At 36.3% G+C, this 24673-nt stretch overlaps 1 protein-coding gene across 1 annotated transcript in view; it reads left to right on the top strand.

The window, feature by feature from the left end:
- Nucleotides 1-24673, top strand: part of LOC101868186 (adhesion G protein-coupled receptor A3) — a 279070-nt gene that overhangs the window by 248634 nt on the left and 5763 nt on the right. Inside the window, exon 18 of the mRNA XM_005144065.3 lies at nt 23162-23257. Coding sequence (XP_005144122.1) covers nt 23162-23257 — 96 coding nt within the window. The remainder of the gene's footprint in view (nt 1-23161; nt 23258-24673) is intronic.

The following is a 24673-nucleotide window of genomic DNA, read 5'->3' as shown; positions in this document are numbered from 1 at the left end:
CCATGGTACAGTAAGTAAACAGTCTCACTTAAAATCTGCAATGTCATGCTCAAGGAAGTTGTCTCTAATTTAAATACTTGATTGCATCCTTCACTTAGAGGACAGAATATTTTGATGTGGGCAGGGCCAGTCATCAGGATGTTTAACTAGTGTCTCTGAAATTATTATCAACACTTCTTATTTTAGTTATTGGAAATCAAGTCTAGAAAATTGTCTTTTCCAATGTATATTTTTAGATAATTTTCAAATTTTACTGTAGTTAGCATGATTCATTATTGAAAAATGGAAGTTTTTTCAATCCTCATGTATTAGCAAGGCCACTTAAAGCCTCAATACCACAGGTTCCTAAAAAACCCACAGTGTCTAAAAGCTGCTTTCATACATATCTGCAAATCTCTATTCCCATGTTTCTTGTTTCAATATTTGTGATATTTCACAGAAAAGATAAAGGCCATATTGCTGAAATACCTTTTTTAAAATTTTTGCATTTGATAAAAATTGAACACAGGAGAAAGCCGTATTTTCCTTTCAGCTGCCATTTTGGTTTTATTCACAAAAATAAGACTTACATTCAACATAAAAATAAATTAGTGTAATATTATATTGGATATAAAAATCTAAGGATAAAAGTAATTTCATAGTTTTAGCTTGGTTTAATTATAGAGCTTGGATTTTGAACAATGCTGTATTCTGAAGCCAATTTTAATAACTCTGACATTCAAAGATGATACAACACAACTAATGATGTAACAGTACATCAGAAATATTGATCTTATCAGTCAGACTGTATTGTGTCCTATCAGCCCACCAGTTTAGGCAAGTTCTCGAAAAAAAATCCAAACCCTGAAACAAACAAGCAAATAAAAAAACTGTAGTGCTTAGCCAGAATGATGAGGTACAATAGATAGAGATGACAAAAAAATATAAACTTAAAAACAAAACAGGCAGTTTTAGTCTATTCATCATGAATGAAAAGGATTGCAGAACCTAAAGGTGCCTGGAGGTTGGTTTGATATTTAGGGACATACTGATATTACTTAATATGATCATTCTTAAAATGCTGATATATGGTCAAATGGAGTCATGGATTATAGCCAAAGCCATTTTATTGCTAGCTACCAAAGTAACTGAAAGATCTGCAGTGGAAAAGGGTATAAAATGGTGACAAGGGAAACATTTTCATAAATTTATTCTTGTTCAATTTCAGCCTGAAGCTAAATGCATTTCCATCGTATGGGGGCAAATTATCTTAGGTCAAAGAAAATGTTTAAATCAGCTTTCAATGAATTGTTCGGCACAAGAATATTTTCAGTATAAAAACAAAAAAAAATGCTAAGGAGATTCACAGTAGCAATGTACTGTGAGTGGTATCCTGGGAAAGCTGTTGCACTTTGCATAGGCCATGTAAATATTCATTGCATCTGGCATTGGATTGCCTGTGTATGGTGTCATAGTGGGGAGGTATTTTCCTGTCTAATCTGAATAAACAGGAGTGATTAGGACTTCATCTCTCCACCTTCAAGGTGAGTGACTGAATTACTGTGTTATTAAAATCAAGATGGTAACAGGCCCACCTGCTTTATTTTAGTTTCACTTCATCTGGTTTGTAAATCAAGACTCAAACTGGAAGAATTTTTAAAGTTTGTTTTCATGTCATAGTTGGCGAAGTTGTTCTTCAAATCTGACCTGAATGCACTATCAGATGCTTTAAGTGAATGATGCCTGGAGCAGAGGTTCTTCCTTGATTGTATCTCATTTCAAGAGAATCTTGCAATTAAACTAGAAATAGGATGTTGTTACCGCCATAACTTTATGACCTAAGGTACAGGTGAAATGCATATGATGTTGACACTTTCCAGAGTAAAAATCCAGTAACAACGAATCTGTAGGAAATGTTCAAGTAGAAGGTGAACTTTTATCCTCTCTGTTTAAAGAACAGTGCTTGAGCTACTTAGTGTATATAAAAAGAAATGGTTTATGGTTATTGCAAAAGAAACATATGACAACATATTACTTGTAAATAAGATATTAAACAGCATAGCAAATCATGTCTTCAGACCTCCATGATTCTAACGCTATTGACAAACATAGCCAGAAAAGAAAATTACACCTGGCCATTTAATGAGGGAATTATGGTCTTGGGATTTAGAAATTTTAACAATGTGAGTTATGGCATTTGCAAGCTTGCAAAGTAATGAGCTTCAGGGTGTCTTATAATGATTGCTATGATATTTTCAAGTTTGAAAGGCTGTAACTGCAATATGCTGATCTGCAGAACTATATTAGGTTGAATTTTCAGATGCTTTTATCATGAACTCCCATCTAGGTATTTCCTGGAAATTCAGAATTCTTGTTACACTATTCCTTGCCTCAACACTTTCTAGAATTTGAGCTAGTTATGTACATAATTGTATTGGATAAGTTAGAGGGTAGAGTAAGTTTGATAAAATGCTCCATGCTTTGATATGCTGCTTCAGGCAAAATGTAGAATGCTGACTGGAAATTTTACAAGTTCCAAAATCCTTGAAGATAATATATTCAAACTCTGGGGGCTTTGTAGAAAACTTTATCAGATTTGAAAGAGCTAAATATTTTCTCAGATGTTTCTTCGGTGTCATACAGATTAAACCTTATTATGCAAAAAGGCTGTAAAGAGATATGTATAAGATAATTTCAGATGTGTTTATTGCCATGGTATGTCCAAAGAACTAAACATTCACATCTGCATGAAGCAATATTCACCACAGTTACAGAAAAGGCTACCTGTGGATGACTGTACTCATTTATTATTAAAAAAAAATTAAGATGAAGCATTGTTTTTTTTTTAAATAAAGCCAGAGTCACATTTGATACTAATTTTCCCTTTATGAAAACTGGCATGTGAGAAAGCTGGAACTTAATCTTGTTACAGGACATCTCTCTTTTAAGCGGGTGTTCATATACATACAGTGTAACTGTGATGAAAATGGTAATGTTGCAAGAAAACTTGATGCGTGAACTAAGTTCTACAGACTGATAAACTACAGTGTCATAGAAACTATAGTGCAGGCAACCAACTAGTGTACTATAGAATTACTCCATAATGATAACTTTAAATGCATGATTGTAACATTTCAGAATATTCTTTTTAATAATTAATGGAAAATTAAAGAAAATAAAAATATATTCCTTGGACAAACAAGACTGGTGAAATCTACAGATATACATATTACATTGAATATCCTGAAGCATATTTAAATATAACTTGTAAATTCAGCTTCAGACCCAATTTCTGTGCACACTTCTTGCTGAATATATGTGATAATCTCTGTTTTATGCCTGTTTGGAAGAAAGGCTTAAAAGTTTTGGGAAGAAAAGTTGCATTAGATTTATTCACTTTGGTTTGAGTTGAAACCATGGAAAAACACATATACTTCTGCTGATCTCCTTGTCCTTGTGCATCCTAAATTGTTGAAGTCTATTAATGGCACTGGGGATGATTCTTTTCTTTTCAACATAGTTATCCTTAAAAATTCCAAATGAGAAGACATTAGAGAAAATCATACTTACAATTGTAAGGTAAGAATGTTTAAAGTTAGCATCCTCCTGGGGCATGACTATTTTTAATTCAATTTTCAAAATGGCACAGACCAATTTAGAAATTTGAGCAGGCTTTGGACGAATTTTAGATGTCATTCAACTGATAAGACTGTAGTAGTGAAATAGTCATCAAGAGTCCACAAGTTGTAGAGTAAAAGGCAGCACATTTTTCAAAGCTGCATCTCATACAGGAGTGACTCAGTATTTTGCCTTTTGGGTTTATCATCACTCTTTTTATGTAAACAGAAAAATTAATCACAGCAGCTAAGTTAATGCAGACTGGGAAATTAAAGGTGCCGATGACACCACTTTGGAATTTTAGCATTCTCAGTAAAGAATAAGGTATGTGTAAGAATCACTTAAGGAGTACATAGACCTATCATATATTAGAGTTTAAAAGCCAGCTATTGACTCTTGGGCTTCGTATAACATTTTCTGGATCGATTATTTCAAAATTGCCTACTGTGGAGTTCCTGCAGCAGTTCATAGATGATCATAGAAGGAAGGCAAGTATGTAGAACAGGTCTTACATATGCATAATATTTTTGACTGCTGTTTCTACTGAACACTTTAAGCGTTATATTTTTCCATGGAAAAAATACAATTCTAGTTTAGCTGAGTTATTCAGAATATACATTCTAAATTTCCTAACTATTGACCTTCTGATTTTTCAGCCTTTGTCTTGTACCGTTATAAAATGCTATAAGTATTCTGTTTTACAGAGGCAGTTGAACAATTACTGATGCAGAACAGGATACATAGTAAATGGGAGAAACTCGGTGGAATGACTGCAATATAGAATTTGAGAAGTAGAGGAGTTCAAGGAGTACATCAGGAGATGAAATTTTGTCTTAGAATAAAATAGAGAATCAGTGTGAAAATGACACAAAAAAAATGTGTCCAAAGAATCTTCAAAGAAAACTAAGCAAAGCACAAGTCTTGAAAAAAAGTGCAGACCTACAGACCTACAGATGTTTGGAGAACTTTAGAAAGTCTCAAAGAGCTCAGTCAGACAATTAACATGGGACAGGAGAAGTCATGATGACATCTGAGATGGTGATGATATTAATAAAGGAAATGGAAAAGGAAAAAACACTGACCTGTGGCAAGGCAAGAAACAAGCAAACTCAAGTTGTGAAATCCATCCGCGGGTCCTGAAGGAGCTGGTAAATGAAGTTGCAAAGCCATCATATTTGAAAAATCATGGCAGTCAGGTGAAGTTCCTGATGACTGGAAAAAGGGAAATATAACCCCCATTTTCAAGAAGGGGAAAATGGATGACCCAGGGAATTACAGACCAGTCAGTCTCACCTCTGTGCCTGGCAAAATCTGGGAGCAGATTCTCCTGGAAGTCATGCTAAGGCACATGAAAAAAAAACAATGTGCTTGGTGGCAGCCAGCATGGCTTCACTAGGGGAAAATCCTGCCTGACCAATCTGGTGGCCTTCTATGACGGGGCTACAAAAGTGATGGACAGGGGTGGAGCAGTTGACGTCATCTACCTGGACTTGTGCAAAGCGTTCGACACTGCCCCACATGACATCCTTGTCTCTAAATTGGAGAGACATCAATTTGATAGGTGGACCACTCGGTGGATAAAGAACTGGCTGGATGGTCGCATTCAAAGGGTTCAATGTCCGGCTGGAGACCAGTAACAAGTGGTGTCCCTCAGGGATCGGTGTTGGGACCGGTCTTGTTTAATATCTTTGTCGCTGACATGGACAATGGGATTGAGTGTGCCCTCAGCAAGTTTGCCGATGACACCAAGCTGTGTGGTTCTGTTGATACGCTAGAGGGAAGGAATGCCATTCAGAGGGACCTTGACACACTTGTGAGGTGGGCTGATGCCAACCTCATGAAGTTTAACCATGACAAGGGCAAGGTCCTACACCTGGGTCGGAACAATCCCAGGCACAGCTACAGGTTGGGCAGAGAAGAGATTCAGTGCAGCCCTGTGGAGAAGGACTTGGGGGTGTTGGTCAATGAGAAAATGAACATGAGCCGGTTTCAGTGTGTGCTTACAGCCCAGAAAGCCAACTGTATCCTGGGCTGCATCAAAAGGAGCATGACCAGCAGGTCAAAGAAGGTGGTCCTGCCCTCTATTCTTGTGAGACCTCACTTGGAGTATTGTGTGCAGTTCTGGTGCCCTCAACATAAAAAGGACATGGAACTGTTGGAACAAGTCTAGAGGAGGGCCACAAGGATGATCAGGGGACTGGAGCACCTCCCATATGAAGACAGGCTGAGAAAGTTGGGGCTGTTCAGCCTGGAGAAGAGAAGGCTGTGTGGAGACCTCATAGCAGCCTTCCAGTATCTGAAGGGGGCCTACAGGGATGCTGGGGAGGGACTCCTCATTAGGGACTGTACTGACAGGACAAGGGGTAACAGGTTGAAACTTAAACAGCAGAGGTTTAGATTGGATATATGGAGGACATTCTTTACTGTAAAGGTGGTGAGGCACTGGAATGGGCTGCCCAAAGAAGCTGTGAATGCTCCATCCCTGGCAGTGTTCAAGGCCAGGCTGGACAGAGCCTTGAGTGGCATGGTTTAGTGTGAGGTGTCCTTGACCATGGCAGAGGATTGGAAGTAGATGATCTTAAGGTCCTTTTCAACCCTAACTATTCTACGATTCCAAGTTAGGTAAACATTTTATTATGTATTTTAACAGTTCTTCTCTATCTTCTGTAATTTCTGTTTAAACCTTATTCCTGATATTTCTTAATGGGATGGTAAATCACCTCCCTGGTGGTGAGACACATCCCTTTAAGAGGTTCCACATTTGAAATGCTGGGAAAGGAAAAAAGGTATACCTGTCAGTACCATCAGAAAAATACTGGAATTTTCTATTCTATTTAGACCTTGACTTTCTGGACTCCTGTGATTTTGTTTGAAACCCTTATCCTAAACTTTTTCAACAAAAGTTTTAACTCCTTATTTGCAATCGTAATTGTAAACATGAAAAAAGAAGGAACACATCAACTCAAATCAGTTGAAAGCTGTGGACCCTTACTGCTAGTTAAGAGTGTTAACATTTATTTGAAGTTTAAAATGCATTAGTAAAAATATTCTCTGAAATTATCAAAGATAGGACAATAAATAAGTTTAGGTTGCAGTAAGGGGTAAATAGGTTGATATTAGAAAAAGATTTCAAATTATGAGATGAGCTGACAAGTAAAATGAGTTACCTAGGAGGCTGTGGAAACTGTCATAAGCAATTTGTTAACACAGATTAGAGAAAGCCAAGCCAGTCATGACAGGCTTTTAATGTGACCCTGCCTCAGAGGTTTTGAATGGATTGGATGATCTCTTGATGTTCGTTCCCACCCTATAATTCTGTTATTCTTAAAAGAAGCATTTTTCTTAACAGTATTCTCATTTTCCAAACCTTTATTTACTGCTGAATTCCTACAGCCTTATTGGTCTTGTGAGAAATTTTTGTGTTTCATTATGCAAGCAAATTCTGACAGATGACACTTTGAAACTAATGTGTTCCAAATATGCCTTCAGTATTTGGAAATGTTATGAGTCTTGTAGAAACTGGCTGCTGATCCTCCAGGTATTTTTATTCAGGTACCATGTTACTATATAAAACATAAAAAATTAGGCCAGCTTCTGCTCTGGAACATCCACACTGACAATGGGATCACTGGGAGTTACACGTAATTAATCACAGAAAGATTTTTATTCATAGATGGAAATTATTGCTTATTGCTACTTACAAATAAAATTCAGTAAATTCCCTGGAATTTTAATGACACAAATTCAAATAATTTAAATATTTAATATTTAATCTTAGAAAAGTAGAATGTTCAGATTAAACTTTGTGCCTATACAGATTGAGTACTCGGATAACGAGGTGATGTCATTATTATTGGATCACACTTGGTATTCAGGGAATAATTCAAGATTTTAACAGTTTATCTGAAAGTGAACATTGGCTTGGGTTTCCTGTGAAAGAAAACCTGAACCCACAAGATACTTATTTATCTATTGATTAGGAAAGGTACCTAGTTATTATCTAGTGATTATGAGGTAGGAAAACTATGATTACTGAAGATCATTTGTGTTTGCTTCTCAGTATTTATAAGCAATGCCAAGAAATTGGAGATTTCAGATATTTTCCTTCAAATCTTCTATGTGATTTTTGTGGAAAATGTATGAAATGTAAGAAGTAGTTACCTGTTCAATATGCTTTGACTGGTAGCTATGCTTACTACAAGTTGATATAGGTAGTTCGCCATCAACATTATCCGCAAATGTATGCCTATAATTCTCTGATCAGATAATTTCTTCAGATATATTTATTGCCTTAGTTTATCTGCTAGTCTGTTACTTCTGTGGTCCTTAGTTTTATAGGTTGATTATAGAAGGTCCCTGAATTTGTGATATTTGCTAACTATGTGACTCATGGGTGGTCAGTTGTAGGATCTTGCTTTTTTCTTCATATTAGATGAGTTTACAGATATCTCCAGAACAAAAATACACATACAGGCAGAGTTCATTTCCAAGAAATATTTATGCATACTGTTTTGAAATTGGATTCATGGGATTCCTAATGTCAGTAAAACTCATTTGCATGAATCAGAAAAATAAGGAACAGGAATAATGGGCAAATTACTACCGCTGTTGTTTTCAGAATAGATACCCTATGCTGATTATAATTCACATGTGAGACATTTTGGACTATTTAATGTGGCATAACATATTCTTGTTATTGTCTGTTACAAGAATGACATTAAACTTGTCTACTCATACAGACTCTTAGCCTTCCATTGAATAAGCAAACACTTAGCTATATTCCCTCTTCATGCATTTAAGATGTTTTTTTCCAACTTGAGACAGAAATCTCTGTGGTTGTGGCATTGCCAAATCTGATAACAATTATCATAGCAAAGCTAGGCAAAGCTAAAGTTGAGCATGAGATGTTCTTATGGTTTTGTGAAGATGTCAATAACTGCTCGTAATTCCTTTTCAGATCTCATTTTTCTGCATTACTAACACAGTAACATTCTGGAAATAGCATGTAATTTCTAGCTTTTACTTAATGTTTCTCAATTATTATTTATAAAGATAACTCTCCTATATCTCTGCTTGTCCTTTTCTTTTAGTGTTTCATGATCACTTCTGGCTGAGTGCTCCAAGAAATGCTATGATTTTTTAGAAACCTACTCTTTGACCTTTTTATATATGATGGAAGGGCTTTGTTTTTGCTTCTGGTTAAAGTCTGGGATAGAGATCACCAAAAATAGATTTTTGTGTATGTCAGTTTTTAAACAACAGGAAAAAGTAAATGTTCATGCCATCATCATATATATAATATTTTCCATAGCTCAACTTAGTTAGACTAAAACTGACAACAGCAAAAAATCTCATTATTAAAACTGAAAATCAAGTTTGATACTCATGAACTCATGCAATTGTACCTTTGTTTCTTACTTTTCAATAGGGTGAATTAAGGAAAAAATGTCAACCTGAATTTTTATCAATAAATCTGAATCCCCATGCAGTCAAGTTATTAATTAAACAGAGCTTTTCTATAAATTAATAGCAGAGTAATCCGTAATCATTCTTCTATGCATGGTATTAAAAAAGAAGGCTTTTTGCTGCTGTGGATTAGCATATTGAATTACATCCAATGAAAAGTGAAGGAGAAGTTGTTCCAGAAAGAAGCCAAAAGTCTAAAACCAAGAGGGAAAGTTACTTCCATCATGCTTTCATGCTTCACTGCTGCTTGTTACATTTAGTAAGACTTACTTGGCAAGATTTTAAGTTCTTTGCTACCTGGATATCTGATAAAATGGAGGTTGTAGAAGTGTATAACATTGCATAAATCCTAATACAAGATTTTCTCTGTGAAACCAAGAGTAAGCTTTTCCATTTTTGCAAGCTGTAAGGATGAAACTTCACTAAGATTCTTTAGAGTACAGATTAATTTCTGCAAAAGAATGCACCTGTTTAGTACAAAATCATGCAAGTCTGCATCTCACTCGTATGGAGCTTGACCACAGCCAGTAGGATTGCTTGTGTAAGTGATGGATGTGCAACTTACCTGATACAGTAATAGATTTTATACATAGCATATTTTTTTCTTTTGGTGCAACTATTCTTGGCTGCATTCAGAGCTGTAGGCATTGTTGATGTAATGAGAAGTGGGTGTCTTGCTGACCTCAATCATGTCCTGGCTCAGTTACATTTTAATAATGCACTGTGCTCGTCTAAAGAAGTCTGGCTGCAGACAGATATTCTTCTAATTACAGGAATTTTCAAGCTATGCTTACTCAAGTCTACTCTGAGTACTGCATATGTTTCAATTTACAGAGTGTTAGAAACTAGAAGAGCAGTAGGTTTAAAGAGCCCTTCTCTCATCATTGACAGCTAGTGGGGATGGACCCTCTTATGATTGAAAAGATAACAGTGACTAATAAGTTAATCATAGAATCATAAAAATAGTAAGTTTGGCGGAAACATCTGTAAGTCATCTAGTGTAACTCTCCACTCAAAGATCCAACTTAAAAGTTAGCTCAGAGTCTCATCTAGTTTTTAAAATCTCCAGGGATCTTATTTCTTCCTCCCATCCTAGTTCTGTTTCCTTTTGGCTTTTATCTTGAATGGACCAAAAAATGAAATGTATGGGTTGTAGTCTAGGCTGTTAATTATTGTTCTAGATAAACATCCAAATACATTGATCATTGGTACATGGGTTTAAAATTACTTGATCCAGCTAATAGTTAAGACCCTCCCCCAAAAAAAAAGAAAAAAAAAAGAAATGCAGTTTTCTTTCAAAATAGCAGAACTGAGGAATATACTACAGTGCTGAAATACATGAAAATGAAACTGTCATTACTAAGGATTCCTAAGTGAAAAATGACAGGAAGTAATAAACTGTGCTTTAAAAAAACATTGGAATACCGTCAAATTACCCAGGAGAGCAGTTATTCACAATTAATCAAATTAATAGGTTTTGTATTTCTGTTTTTTTCTGTATGAATCCATTGAGGTGTAAGTAGTGGCTGTGTATGTTATAGATGCATGTTCCAAATGTGGCCAGCTGTAAAATTGTATTATTATTAATGGGAGATGACAACATTTTCATATGTCTTCCTAATCTGAAAAGGAAATCAAAGTCAATATTTACAAGTGATTAGGTAATAGATATTCAGAAAAATACCTGGTTGGAAAAAAATTTGACATTTCATCTTAATAGTTTGGAGGTTTTACCTGAGCTATATTTTGCAGCTTCACATTTTAAATTTCTGGTACATACATTTTCTGTAACTCTGGTCTTTGTGGAGTGCAATTGAATTCTTGAGTCAGGCACTCTATTCTGTTCAGCTGCTCCTTGTAAGACCAGACGTATTTTTTCTCAGCAAGTGTTTGTGAATAAAGACAATATGAGGACAGAAATAAAAAAAAAAAAAAAAAAGAAAAGGAAAAACCCCACATTGCACTTATGCAGACACCTTACACATATTACTTTTTTTTTTTTAGATTGAAAAATTTAAGTCGTGCAGTCTTGGGAAATAAAGCAAAAATGTAGTGCCTGCAGGATCATTATGTCAAGTCATTCAGGGTGTATCTTAGGATGTTACCATCTGTGCCTTGCACTGACTTCACCTGAGTGTTTCCTTATGTTTTATTTTACAATTGAAAGCAGTATCCTTTGTGGATGAAAAACATGTCTTTGAAGTTTGAGGGTTTGGGTTTTTTTTTTTTAATTTTCAGGGATTCCCCTTCTTAATTCATGACCTGTGGCAAACCCTAAAAATACTGGAACTATTAAAAAAATTAATGAAAATATTTCAAAATGGGAACCAAAATAAAGCACAGAGTCCCTTCCTTTACTGTGTACTGAATATGGACTGTAGAGAAATTCAAAACCTGCTTGTATGCTTTTTACATCAGAAACAATTCCTTTCAGGAAACTGTTTCATCTTTTCTTCAAAAATGTGGGTTTGATTTGTCAATGACAAAAGCTTGGTAGCTGGAAAGTTTCAATAGAAGGGTTTTGTGGTTTCCATGTTTCTTCTACATAACTGCTTTTCAATTTTAAATGGCCCTCTGGGTTTGTGACTGAATACTTCTCGTAGACCGAGAAGATTTAATAATCAAAATGATATTATTTTTATTTAGTGTGTGGTTTCTTCATGTCTTAAACAAGACTGTTTGTCCTCTCACTTTGCCTGAGGATACATCTTGCTCTAGCTGTGTGATTAGATTTTAGATCTATAAAAAATAAAAAAAAAATAAAATAAACAATATATAAATTATAAATATAAAAACTAAATTCAATTACCTAAATAGATGGAAGGTAGAAGTAAATTGTGATTAGCACATAATTGTAAAACCAGAGATGCAGACGCCTGAAATACTAAATCTGTTTAATTTTGGGGATGTATTAACCCTTAATAATATTTTGAAGATGAGGTATTTATTACCTTGTTGGTAAAATCCCCAGAAACAGTAAGAATGCTTTGATACTTTGAAGTTTTACTAATTAAAAGCCAATAAAGCTACCTCCATGTATTAACTATGCACAGAGAGTATAATATGTCTTGAGTATGGCAGCTGGGTATCATTTAAGAACATGCATAGGATATGCTGAAAAAACCTGGGTAAAGAGATGAAATTTACCATTGTTCTGTACACTTCATAAGAAAGCACTTTGTTAAGGACATGTGAATATATTAAATACTGATCCGTTAAATATTAAAAATATGTATATTACACGTTGGCCAGAACATGTATAATTTTAAATATTTCTGATAGAACTCTGTATAATAGTGACCACCTAATCGCTGTTATGTGACAGAAACCAGCTGATGCATTCAGCAGTTTTATATACAATTATGTTTGAAGCTGTAATTTTCATTTTCATTGAAGAAAGGCAGGGGGTTTTGGCAGAAATGGCACATTTCATGGGGCAATGTTAAATTTCCTAAGAACATTATTTTAATAGCCTGTATCAAACACCCTTTATAAGATGCTCAAAATGTTTCAGGACCAGCAGAGAGATAAAATTGCTTTTTAACTTGCTGGAGCCATGCTTTCTTACTATTATTTTCTCTCTGCAAGTAGTAACACCAACATTCATCATTCAGTAATCAGTAAACTAATGTAAAAATTGTGGTAGTATTATAAAAAAAAAAAGAAGGATAATTTTTAAACAGTGAATTAGGATTCCTGTTCTTCTGCCAGTTTTTGAACAATTAAAGCTCAAATCTTTCACCTTTTGCTTGTAATTATCTATAATGAAAAAATGGAAAATTATTCTTATTTACATTATGATCTCCTTAAAAAAAGTTTATTTAGGTGTGTGACTGTCATTGAGGCTTTCTTTGTCTTATAATTTGGCTAGTCAACCTGGTATGGATAGAGATCATTAAGCTCCTTTAATTCACGTGACTAGATGGGCAGGTCAATAACAAAGATAAATACAACATAAGGGAAAGCTGAAGTGATAGATGGGGAAAGATCTCTAGAAGACCTTGTACCTTTTTAGACACCAAAGACAATCGTAAGAAAACATCTGTAGGAAATCAATTACCGTTGTTTCTGTGCCCACATAAAAGTTCAGTAGAGAAAGCTGAGATTCTTTATCACCTGCCCTCTGGAATCAGGACTTAATATCGCATCAAAAGGTACAAGGCTTGCATAAGACTGTGCAAATTAACAATGTATTTTTTGTGGAAATTCACACCTCTGAAGTGTTTCTTGTATTTGTCTCTTTCTCCTAAACATTTTCAGCTCCCTTTGCACTGTGGGCAAAGATCTTGCCCTTCATATACAATCAGTGATTGATATAAGAGAAAAGGGAAAAGAATACATTAATTTAGGAGAACAAAATTAATGTGTCCTCCCTCAAGATATTTCCCAGGAGTTCCTGTATTTTCTTTTCATTGTCTTTTTGCACACATCTGTCTTGAATGCTCGGCTGAGCAAATCTAAGAATAAGCCACCTGGGTCTACAAGTCCCTATCTCCATTACATCAATTGTGTGGTCACTAATACCTTCTGAATCATTCTGTGCATGTACAGTGAAAGTTACCAGAAAATGAAACTAAGAGTAGCATTCTCTAGAAAATGGACAGTTTCACGTATTACCTGTGAAACTCATGCAATCAAAATTATTCAATTCTAATGGCAATATAGTTCATAATAAAAAAGTCTTAGAATATCTCTTTTAATACTACAAATAGATTTCATTTTTAATTGAAAAATATACCAAGTAGTTAATAAATAACTTCTGAATAAATTCTCCAAAGGTTCTCCTCCTCTGAAAACAGAAAACAGAAGAGTGTATTTTCAGGTGATATAAAAGTTATAAAACAAGAACTTGACTGATGCATTTCAAATTTTATAAATTACTGCAGATCTTGAAAAGAAAAAAAAAAAAGATGTTGCACTAAGCAATTGTCAAACTCAACAATACATGAAATACAGGGAGATTCAGGGAGTCGGTGTTGATGGCTACCATAAGGGACTGACATAAACTCCTTTTCAAAAACAGGGTTTCAAAATTTAGTCATAGAACATAGACCAGACAGACCCCTCTGTCAGTGACTTTCACAGTTGATCCAAATTAAAATAAATCTCCTCCTGCTACTCATTAAATTTGGTTCCTTTGGCAGGCTTAATGAAATAATACATTGAGTAAAACCAAAGAAATCCATATTTTCTATTTAAAATTCAAGGTGATACTGACAGTCATAAACAATGATACTAATATAATGTGAATTGAGTATTAAATATGTGACAATATAAGGGTACAACACTTATTATCGCTATCTTTGCATGCTTTTCATTTCGCTTTCATATTATATAAAATGGCATTGTCATATATAGGCTGTTTCTTGTCTTGATGAGGGTTGATAGGTTAATGGTTCTTTTCTCCCCTTTGAAAGTACCTCCTGATGGTAATTGGCTTTCTAAAGGTGTACTGCAGTGCTCGGTGATGCAGTTGTGTTTGATTCACTAGGCTGGAACTGCAGAATAATTTCAGCTAACAGCTCTATGCTAGAGTAGTCAAATGCCTGGAAAAATGAGGTAGCAATGAATTTCTCTAAACAAGAGTTTCAGCCGTTTTACTACCAGAAATTAAGAATTGGAGAGGAAACAGAATTGAAGAGCCTGTTTTGTTCCAGAGGGATAAAATGATTGTGCAAATAGAAAATACTCAAAGCATGAGTTTTATTTCTCCTCCTGTTATTTCTCTCCAAGTATTAACATAAACAGTATCTCTCCCTGAGCTCCATGCTTGTTTTAAACTTAAAAAATATAGATAGAATATTTAAGGAAAAAAAAAGTATTTTCTCTTTCATCAACATGCTGCTTAATGTTTTACTTATTTCCTTCAGAAGTACATTCAGCATGACTACCTCCTTTACCTGACTGAATGATTGAAGTTATTTATTCATTAAGTCTGGGCGAGACTAGAAGTCAATAGAGCTAAACTGCAGCATGGGATGCACTGCAAGAATCATATTTCTCTGATTTCAAATGGCCCCCAACACATTCTCGAATAAAACAGAAAATAAAGGACAAGGTGTCTCTTGCTTTCTTGCTCCTTAGATACAATGGCTATTCCAGTTGGTCTAGCTCACCAATAGATAATACAGTTATCTCTACATAAATTAGACCACTTCTCCTGAACTTTAGCTAAATATTTTTTGAGTTCTTGAATTCTGTTTCTCCATGTCATCTCTGCTGGCTCAGACTGTCTTACAGGGTCATGATAAAGCAAAAAAGCAAACTGAAACTGTACTGCCAGCCTGTAAATTACTGCAAAACACAAAATTAGACATAATGCCTACAATAGTCATGAAGGATGTTAACCAAATAAGTTGAATAGAAATAGCTTCAGCACATCCTCTTGGCTTCGTCCATTAGCAGAGCCTAAACTCTCACACTTTCTAGTTGGCAGTGCGTAAGAGATCACCTGAGAGAGACAGAAGATCATTATGAGTATCTAGTGGAGTGGGTTCGTATGAGAAAAGCAAGTGGTTTTGGGGCTATTTGATAGATGATATTTCCTATCTTCTGACAGTAACATTCTCCCATTTTACTGCCCAGGATCCCATATGAGTCTTTAAAGGCAGATACAGCGAAGTATTTAGAACTTCTATCTCATGGCCAATTTTAATAAAAAATTAGAGTCCACTTTTGTCAAATGGAGGCCTGGACATCTTCAGTTGAGCAAACAGATTTGCAGAGGCGTTTTTTAATGGTTTTGTCATTCATGTCTCTGTGTTTTAGTCTCTGCCTCACTTACAAATTATACATATTCTCACAAGGACATCATGATGTTTGATTAATGAATTAATATTTCTGAAGCTCTTGATTTGCAATAAGAACTAGAAAGAAGGAATATATATAAAAATTAGTAACTACCTGCCCAGTGATGTGTGTTCATTCCATGCTGAATGAATGAAATCCCTTCCACACTGAATGAATGAAGAGTCATACAGAACAAAAAAAAAACCTGCTGTGAATAGATAGAAAGAATAACAATATTGTCACATAAAGGTGCTAAGTAGAGTTTTCACACAACTCTTAATTCTGCTATTATTTACTTTTTAGAGTTTGACTTACAATATTAAAGTTTATTTTAGCATTATTAGTAGATTATTCCCCCCCCCTTTTCTTTTAGTGTATTCTCTGTGTTTATATTCTACTTCAGAAATGGGGAATAAGCACTTAAGAAATGCTTATTTCTCTTCAGCAAGGCCATGAAGAAAAATTAACATGGTATTTGTAAATATGTTCATAAGTCAAGATGATCTGGGCATAGGATTTGAAATTACAATTCTTTTTTTCTCAAATGAAAAGAATATTTTCAAAAACACAATCATTTCTGCAAAGTCTTCTTTTTATTTTCTCAAAATCCCCAGGAAGAAGGACCATGAAATGATGTGATGCATGAAAGATTCAGAGAGAATAATTTGAAAATCAGGCTCATAAATTCAGCTTTCTATAGAGCAGCTACTTATTTGTGTGCCTGCTGGGTTCTTGAACTATGGCATCTGGTTAGCTCAGAAGTTAATGAACATTTTCTATATGGATAATTTTTACCATGATGCTAAAATCAAATTCTGGCTCAAGAAAAAATAAAGGGAAAGTCATCTTGCTGTTACTCCTCTTTGATTTTTATTTTTATTTTGCAAGCAACTAATAGATTAATGTCTCCTCCTATATGAACTGTGCCCTAACAGTATGTAGAGCTAAATAAATGAATCTTTTTTTGTACTGAGGCAAAGGAAATAAATTAATGTTTCAGTTGTATCTTTAGATATCTAACATGTACCTTCCCAGACTTGTGCATGCAGAGGGGAATGCTTTTAAATATACATACATTTTAATGAAGTAATGTCTGCACTTGACTATTTGAAGCTATTAAATCACTTCCTGATACATTGCCGTTCTGCCAACCTCTGCAGAAAAATCTGAAAATCAGTCTTGCATTACACCCACAAAGCCAAGGTCTGGTTCTTTTCAGAAGAATTCATTCCAGAGTCAAGGTTCTTAATCTGGAAAGAGGTTTGTGCTAAGAGAAAAGCCAGACACTCACACAAGAAATTCATCACTGGGTAGAACTCTCCTTTTACTTGCTGACTTACTGAGTAATATTTATGGAAATTAACTTAGAAGAATATACTGCATGTTAAGTTAGCAGAATGGATGCTGCCTGCAGGCTATTGCAGTCATTCTTGCTGACATTATCCTGTTTCTATCAGGTTGGCTATATAGCTCCTAGTATTTTGTGGTAGGGTTTGCCTTACAACAGGAGTTCCTGCAGAAAAGAAGCTGGAAAACAGTAAGCCGTGGTGTCAACAGAGACATCACCTCAAGCTATGTCTGCTGCTCTGTTGGGTTTTTTTGTGTTTGCATTAGTGCATGTAGTAAAAACTCTTGTGCTTACTAGACTCAAGCAGCTGCAGCAGGAACTTAGGAGTTCCCTCTAATGTTCAGTGAGTATGATTCCTCCCTGCTCCCACAAATTACTGCACATCATTTGAGTGTGTCTTCATAGCCTGGTTTTCAGGCTGTAGGTGTCTGCACTGCAGCTGAGGTGCAAGTGCAGCATGCTGAGGCCTATCAGGCTAGCTTTAATCGAGTGAGCTCAGATAACAATATTAGGGGAGATGGGACAGAAAGAGCTTCAGTAAATAAATATATGCTGATGTGAAAGCCTGCTAGAAATCTTCAGGGCATCCCTGGGTAGCCAGCAACAACAATGTGCAGATCTTAAAAACTTCCCATGGGCTATTGAATCAATAGCTTGGCAATCATTTCAAAGCCCCAAATCATCCCACAGATAGTTTACAGTTTTCCTTTAAAACAATTTTAGAACATTATATAAATTAACTGCTTGTCAAGATCAAATTTCAGCTGAAAAAAAAAACAAAATCATTTTCTTCCTGTGGTTTCTCACTTTTTAAAGTTGAGTACAGCCAAGCCTTCTGTGTTAGCTGGCTCCAATATAACATTCACAGAATCACAGAGTCAGGCTGTATAGGGAGTAACAGGCAGTCATTGGAAAGGATTAGTGAATACTGGGGGGAAAACACTCTTACAAGGGGATCCTTCAGATAAGATTATATTCTTCTTGCTCCTGCTTGAACTCACAGCAATGCAATCATGTTCCTTGGGCTTGGAGATGAACTCCTGGCTGCCATAATTTGTCCAGTCCCTTCATTTACAGTAAGAAAGAAATGCCTTGTATTTAAACATAGGACAGGAATTAAGTTTCGTTCTGAAACAGATTTTCTCGTGACCTTGAAACTTAATCTCTCCCTGCTTGTTTTCTCATCTGTGTAGCTGGGATAATAATGTTTATCAACCATACAGGTAGCTGTGAGGCTAAATGAATTGTTAGAAAGCACTTTGATTCTCTTAGTTAAAAGGTCTTATAGAAGTATGAAGCATAACTATTTATTTTCATTCTCTTCACTTCTTATTTATGCCTTATCAATTCTGCTCCAGCTTTTTCTTTAAAATTATTTGTCCTAAACATCTCATCTGGGTGAAAAAGGAGAAATTGATAAAAACTAACGATTGCATAGAAACTAATGTTTGGAAAGAGTGGTCTAAATTTCTTAATTTAAAATATTCTACTTCACAACTAACATATATATGGATCTTCTTAAACAACATTTCTTCTCTTTGGTGACATTCCACCATTTTCTTTTTTATATACTGTTGAAAGTATCCATGAGCTCACATAAACTGGCAAGAGCATGCACTCCTGCTCTTCCAATTTAACTTCCATTTCTTTGATTATATTTTCTGTTTGTTCTGTTTTAATCCCATTCCTCTCTTGCTGAGACAGAGCAGGCATTGTGCTGTGCTGGACATAAGTACAGTGCACCTCAGGTACACTGAAACCATTGACTTCACTGTATGTAATTTCTAGAATGTATTTCTCTTACTATGAGACAGGACAGGAATTTGTCACATTACTGAAGCACTGGATATCTAAGTGCTTCCAGAACACCTGATGCCACTGTTGTAGTGTTCTGCTGAACGATACAGCCTGCTGAACTATTTTGAGACTTCTGAAAGTGTGAGATATGAAGTAGATTATCTATCACCCAAATACTGGCTTGTCTGAGGCTTTAGATAAGGAATGTGATTTAAATGCATGTATCTAATCTGTAAAAAGTGGCAGCGCTGCAAAAAATGAAATTATAGGTTGCATTGTAGGTAAATTCTATGTAACTACTTCAGATGATTTTGAAGTGCAGTTTCTTATGTGTGCTTCTGTATTCCAATTTTTCTGCTCCTTACTATCTCTTAGATAAATTGGGATTAACTTCCTTATGCCTCATTGCTTACCCTAGTAATTTCCTGAATTTCAAAAATGTCATTGAACATGTCTTTGTTAAAAATAATAATAAGCTATTAAGATAGCTTATTCAACATGCTCAAGTCAAAAGATACGTACAATCATTAAACTGCAGTGAATGAGCAGATTTTGTAAGGACGCAGCTTGTTCACTGGAATATGTTGAGCTCACAGAATAAGCTAAATTTGAAAAAAATATATATATACTTAATGATTTTGAAGTTATCAAATTGGAAAGGCTTTTTGATGGAGGGTGAATTTCTCTTCTCTGTTACAGCTTAGACCATTAGGACAAAGATTGACTGTAAATGTTGACGTGAAATTTCCTGAGGCCTGGTCTCTAATTCTGCTTAGGGAGGGCATGGGGAAGCGAGGTTAAGAAATTCTAACACTAAATCTGGGTTTGATATAAATGCTGATTTATTTAATCTTACTCTGTTTCTGTAAAAATCCTGCCCTGCAATGACTGAAATTTCTAGATGTTTATAACACATTATAGAAAACCAGTTGCCAGATACCAGTCAGAATGCCCCCCACAGGTTCCTATTAGTCCTGATGGACAACATAATAGCAGTGATTGAGAAGTGTCTGTATCCCTGCATACCATTTTCACATCACATGTGTGGCTTGGAAACAAACTAATTTTGTCTTCTGACAGAAGAACATTGGTTAAAACAGGAAATTAGTCAGGATGTTCAGAGAACCAGATGAGCTTCCAGGTGTGGTGGAACATCTTCCCTTTTGTCATAGAATCATAGAACAGTTAGGATTGGAAAGGACCTCAAGATCATCTAGTTCCAACCCCCCTGCCATGGGCAGGGACACCTCACACTAAACCGTGTCACCCAAGGCTTTATCCAACCTGGTCTTGAGCACTGACAGGGATGGAGCATTCACAACCTCCCTGGGCAACCCATTCTAGTACCTCACCAACTTTACAGTAAAGAATTTCTTCCTCATATCCAGTCTAATCCTCTGCTGTTTAAGTTTCAACCCGTTACCCCTTGTCCTGTCACTACAGTCCCTAATGAATAGTCCCTCCCCAGCATCCCTGTAGGCCCCCTTCAGATACTGGAAGGCTGCTATGAGGTCTCCATGCAGCCTTCTCTTCTCCAGGCTGAACAGCCCCAACTTTCTCAGCCTGTCTTCATACGGGAGGTGCTCCAGTCCCCTGATCATCCTCGTGGCCCTCCTCTGGGCTTGTTCTAACAGTTCCATGTCCTTTTTATGTTGAGGGCACCAGAACTGCACACAATACTCCAAGTGAGGTCTCACAAGAACAGAGGGAAGGATCACCTCCTTTGACCTGCTGGTCATGTTCCTTTTGATGCAGCCCAGGATACGGTTGGCTTTCTGGGCTGTAAGCACACACTGCAGCCAGCTCATGTTCATTTTCTCATTGACCAACACCCCCAAGTCCTTCTCCACAGGGCTGCACTGAATCTCTTCTTTGCCCAACCTGTAGCTGTGCCTGGGATTGCTCCCACCCAAGTGTAGGACCTTGCACTTGTCATGGTTAAACTTCATGAGGTTGGCATCAGCCCACCTCACAAGTGTGTCAAGGTCCCTCTGGATGGCATTCCTTCCCTCCAGCATATCAACAGAACCACACAGCTTGGTGTCATCAACAAACTTGCTGAGGGCACACTCAATCCCATTGTCCATGTCAGTGACAAAGATATTAAACAAGACTGGTCCCAACACCGATCCCTGAGGGACACCACTTGTTACTGGTCTCCAGCCGGACATTGAACCCTTTGAGTGCGACCTTCCAGCCAGTTCTTTATCCACCGAGTGGTCCACCTATCAAATTGATGTCTCTCCAATTTAGAGACAAGGATGTCATGTGGGACAGTGCCGAACGCTTTGCACAAGTCCAGGTAGATGACGTCAACTGCTCCACCCCTGTCCATCAGCTCTGTAGCCCCGTCATAGAAGGCCACCAGATTGGTCAGGCAGGATTTTCCCCTAATAAAGCCATGCTGGCTGTCACCAAGCACCTTGTTGTTTTTCATGTGCCCTAGCATGCCTTCCAGGAGAATCTGCTCCCAGATTTTGCCAGGCACAGAGGTGAGACTGACTGGTCTGCAATTCCCTGGGTCATCCATTTTCCCCTTCTTGAAAATGGGGGTTATATTTCCCTTTTTCCAGTCGTTAGGAACTTCACCTGACTGCCATGATTTTTCAAATATGATGGCCAGTGGCTTTGCAACTTCATTTACCAGCTCCTTCAGGACCCGTGGATGGATTTCATCAGGTCCCATGGACTTGTGTACATTCAGGTTCTTAAGATGGTCTCGAACCAAATCCTCTCATACAGTGGGCCCAAGGTCTAGGTTTTCGCAGTCCCTGCATCCGCCTTCCAAGACTTGGGTGGTGCGGTCAGAGCCTTTGCCAGTGAAGACCGAGGCAAAGAAGCCATTCAGAACCTCAGCCTTCTCCAAGTCCTGTGTAGCCGGTTCTCCTGAAAGTTTCCAGTGGCAGCCTACATTGTCCCTAATTTGTTTTTTAGCCGCTACATACCTATAAAATCCCTTCCTATTATATTTAACATCCTTTGCCAAGTTTAGCTTCAATTGGGCCTTAGCTTTCCTAACTTGGTCCCTAACTACCCTGACAACATCCCTGTATTCATCCCAGGCCACCTGTCCTTGCTTCCACCTTTTATAAGCCTCTTTTCTGAGCAGCATTCTCTCCAGCTGTAGCCTCACATGCAGCAGGGCCAGTGCTCTCCACCTCAGAGACTGAAGCAGTGGGAGTGCTGTGCTCCATGCATAATTTTGTGTTTTGCTTATGTAAATGGAAAATGTGATGATGGTTTACTTTGCTGAATTTGGACATAGTTATGCAGGATGCCAACTTCAGTGAGACATCCCCTGAGACTTTAATATAGCTTAATGATCATACGTTGGAATGACTGCTGCTTCAGAGTAGTGCAGTGGCATTTAGTTGGTTAAAGGGGTGTGAAACTATGTGCTTTCAGTCTTAGAATACAAGTTTCTACAGGAAGATTAACACTTGGGGTAACACTCTTACTGAATATTTCTGTGACCTTGCTGAAGTCTTAGAGGCCCTCAGATTTTAATGCATTTTTAATGCAAGACTGGATATTGAATGAGTGAAGAAAAGCATGGTATATGCAAAGGGATTCTTAATCCTTCTGATTTCGCCAGTCTGATCCTTTGAGCAGAAAAAAAAAAAAACCCACCACATTTTGCCAAGTGGTCTGTCCCTTTTCCTTTTGCCTAACTGAATCTTCTTTTGACATCCAGAACTTAGGAAAATGTTTCTATGATTTCACTGAATTTCCCTGGGAACATTTTCAGGTTAAAGTGAATACATCTGCTGTGTCTGAATATTTTTAATTTATAATGCTTACATATTTAATAACTATTAAAAAATATCTAGATGAGTGGAGGAACTTCATTTGGGATGTAGGTTCTTTCATTAGACAAGTTTTTCTTCATATGACTGCAATAGTAACTACATTTACTAAAGACATAAGCGATTGTAAAGGCAGGTCCATATAAATATTAAATATTATGCTTTCTGCTGTTTGCTTCATAAAGTACAGTGTTTATCATGACAATACGTCATTCTTTACTTTTCTGTTTTTAGGGACATGTTTAATGTTTGAGCAATATTATGTGCACAAAATACTTCAAGAAGGTACCGTTATTTTAAAAGCATTATTTGACTCAAGGTCAAGCAAATTAAAATATCAGTTATTATCTCTCAACAGATTTTACCTGATCAGTGGTGGAGTTCCTTTTATTATATGTGGGATTACAGCGGCAACTAATATCAATAATTATGGGATTGAAGGCAATGCACCATAGTAAGTATAAGCTATCATCATAAAACTTTTAAGGAAAATGTTGTCTTTTCCTACACTGACAAATGTAATTGACTTCATGAAGGGTACAGACATGCCATTTGGGATGACATTTGTTATGAAATTTTACTAAATAATAGCTATGAAAGAGCAATGTCTTAATCTGGGGTTTGCTGCTTCACCTGTACCAATTTGACTCTGTTACTTTCAACAGAATCACTTTTCATTTACAGAATTTCTCTTCGTTTACATCTGAACAAGTGAAAGGATATTAAAAATATCTCATGGATATCATATTTAATGCAGCTACTAATTAATTATATACTTTGAATTATCTACCTTGAATTGATAACCTTCAGGTGACTTTAAGTAATTTATAAATAATTATATGAAAAAAAGGACAAGTAAAAATCTCTTCCTCACCTCCTCCATCCCCTTCCCTCCCATAAAAAACAATTATTTTGCATTTTCACCACCTGGAAATCTTCCAGTCAGAGTTTCTTGCAATCCTGACAGAGCCATGTGGTGTACTAGTGTGTTAGTACTCAGTATATCTCTACAGATTGTCCAGGTATCACACTGTTATTAATTCTTGGCATGAAACATGAGATACCGATAAAGTACAATATGTCTTCCCATAAAAGCACAGCAGAAAGTATATCAGACTGCAAAGTTAAATACATTCTGTGTAAAGATATTAGTACTCTGCCAGCACTCCTACTCTGAAGCACATCACTCTTAGTTACTGCTTCGAACATCTATTGTAATACATTTGAAACTAGTTATGCTCTGGGTAAGGAAAGTGGAAACAAAGGAGAATGCTTTGTAAGTGAGCATTTGGTTCCGTAAAGGTAATTGAAATTTAAATTCCAATAATAAATCAGTACATACCATGGCTAACTGCTCTGCCTAAGGCCCAACTCAATTTATTCAAACTTATCCAATTAGACAATCACTTATAATCAACAGTATATTAAAAGGCTCAATTATTTATGTTCATAAATGTTCATAAATGAGACATTTTTCATTTTGGCACAGTTACAGAGGTTATATTTCTTTAATCATGTTAATCGTAGCAAATCAATACCATGTACCACAGTCTGTACAGAAAACAAGGCAGACGTGAGTGATGGTTATAAGACTGAGTAAAAAGACAGCTTCTAATTTAACAACAGCATAGTGAGTTATATGCCTTATTCATTTTTAATAATATTAGTACAGTAAATATAGTTGCATAAACTTTAACTTTTTTTATGGAACTGATTTTTAAGTTATCCACAATTAGATTCCACTTGAAATAGGAGCATCCCAAGAGACTGTTCCACTGGGGAGCATTCCATTCTCCACTTTGCATCAAATATGTTTTATTCAATTGTACTTTGAGCATTCATGTAACTTTATGCTCTTTGCTTATCCAGT

Source organism: Melopsittacus undulatus, chromosome 4 (assembly GCF_012275295.1).
Source record: "Melopsittacus undulatus isolate bMelUnd1 chromosome 4, bMelUnd1.mat.Z, whole genome shotgun sequence".
In the NCBI taxonomy this organism is placed as follows: Eukaryota; Metazoa; Chordata; class Aves; order Psittaciformes; family Psittaculidae; genus Melopsittacus; species Melopsittacus undulatus.
The sequence above is the reverse complement of the archived record's forward strand: the minus strand, read 5'-3'. Positions and strand labels throughout refer to the sequence as shown.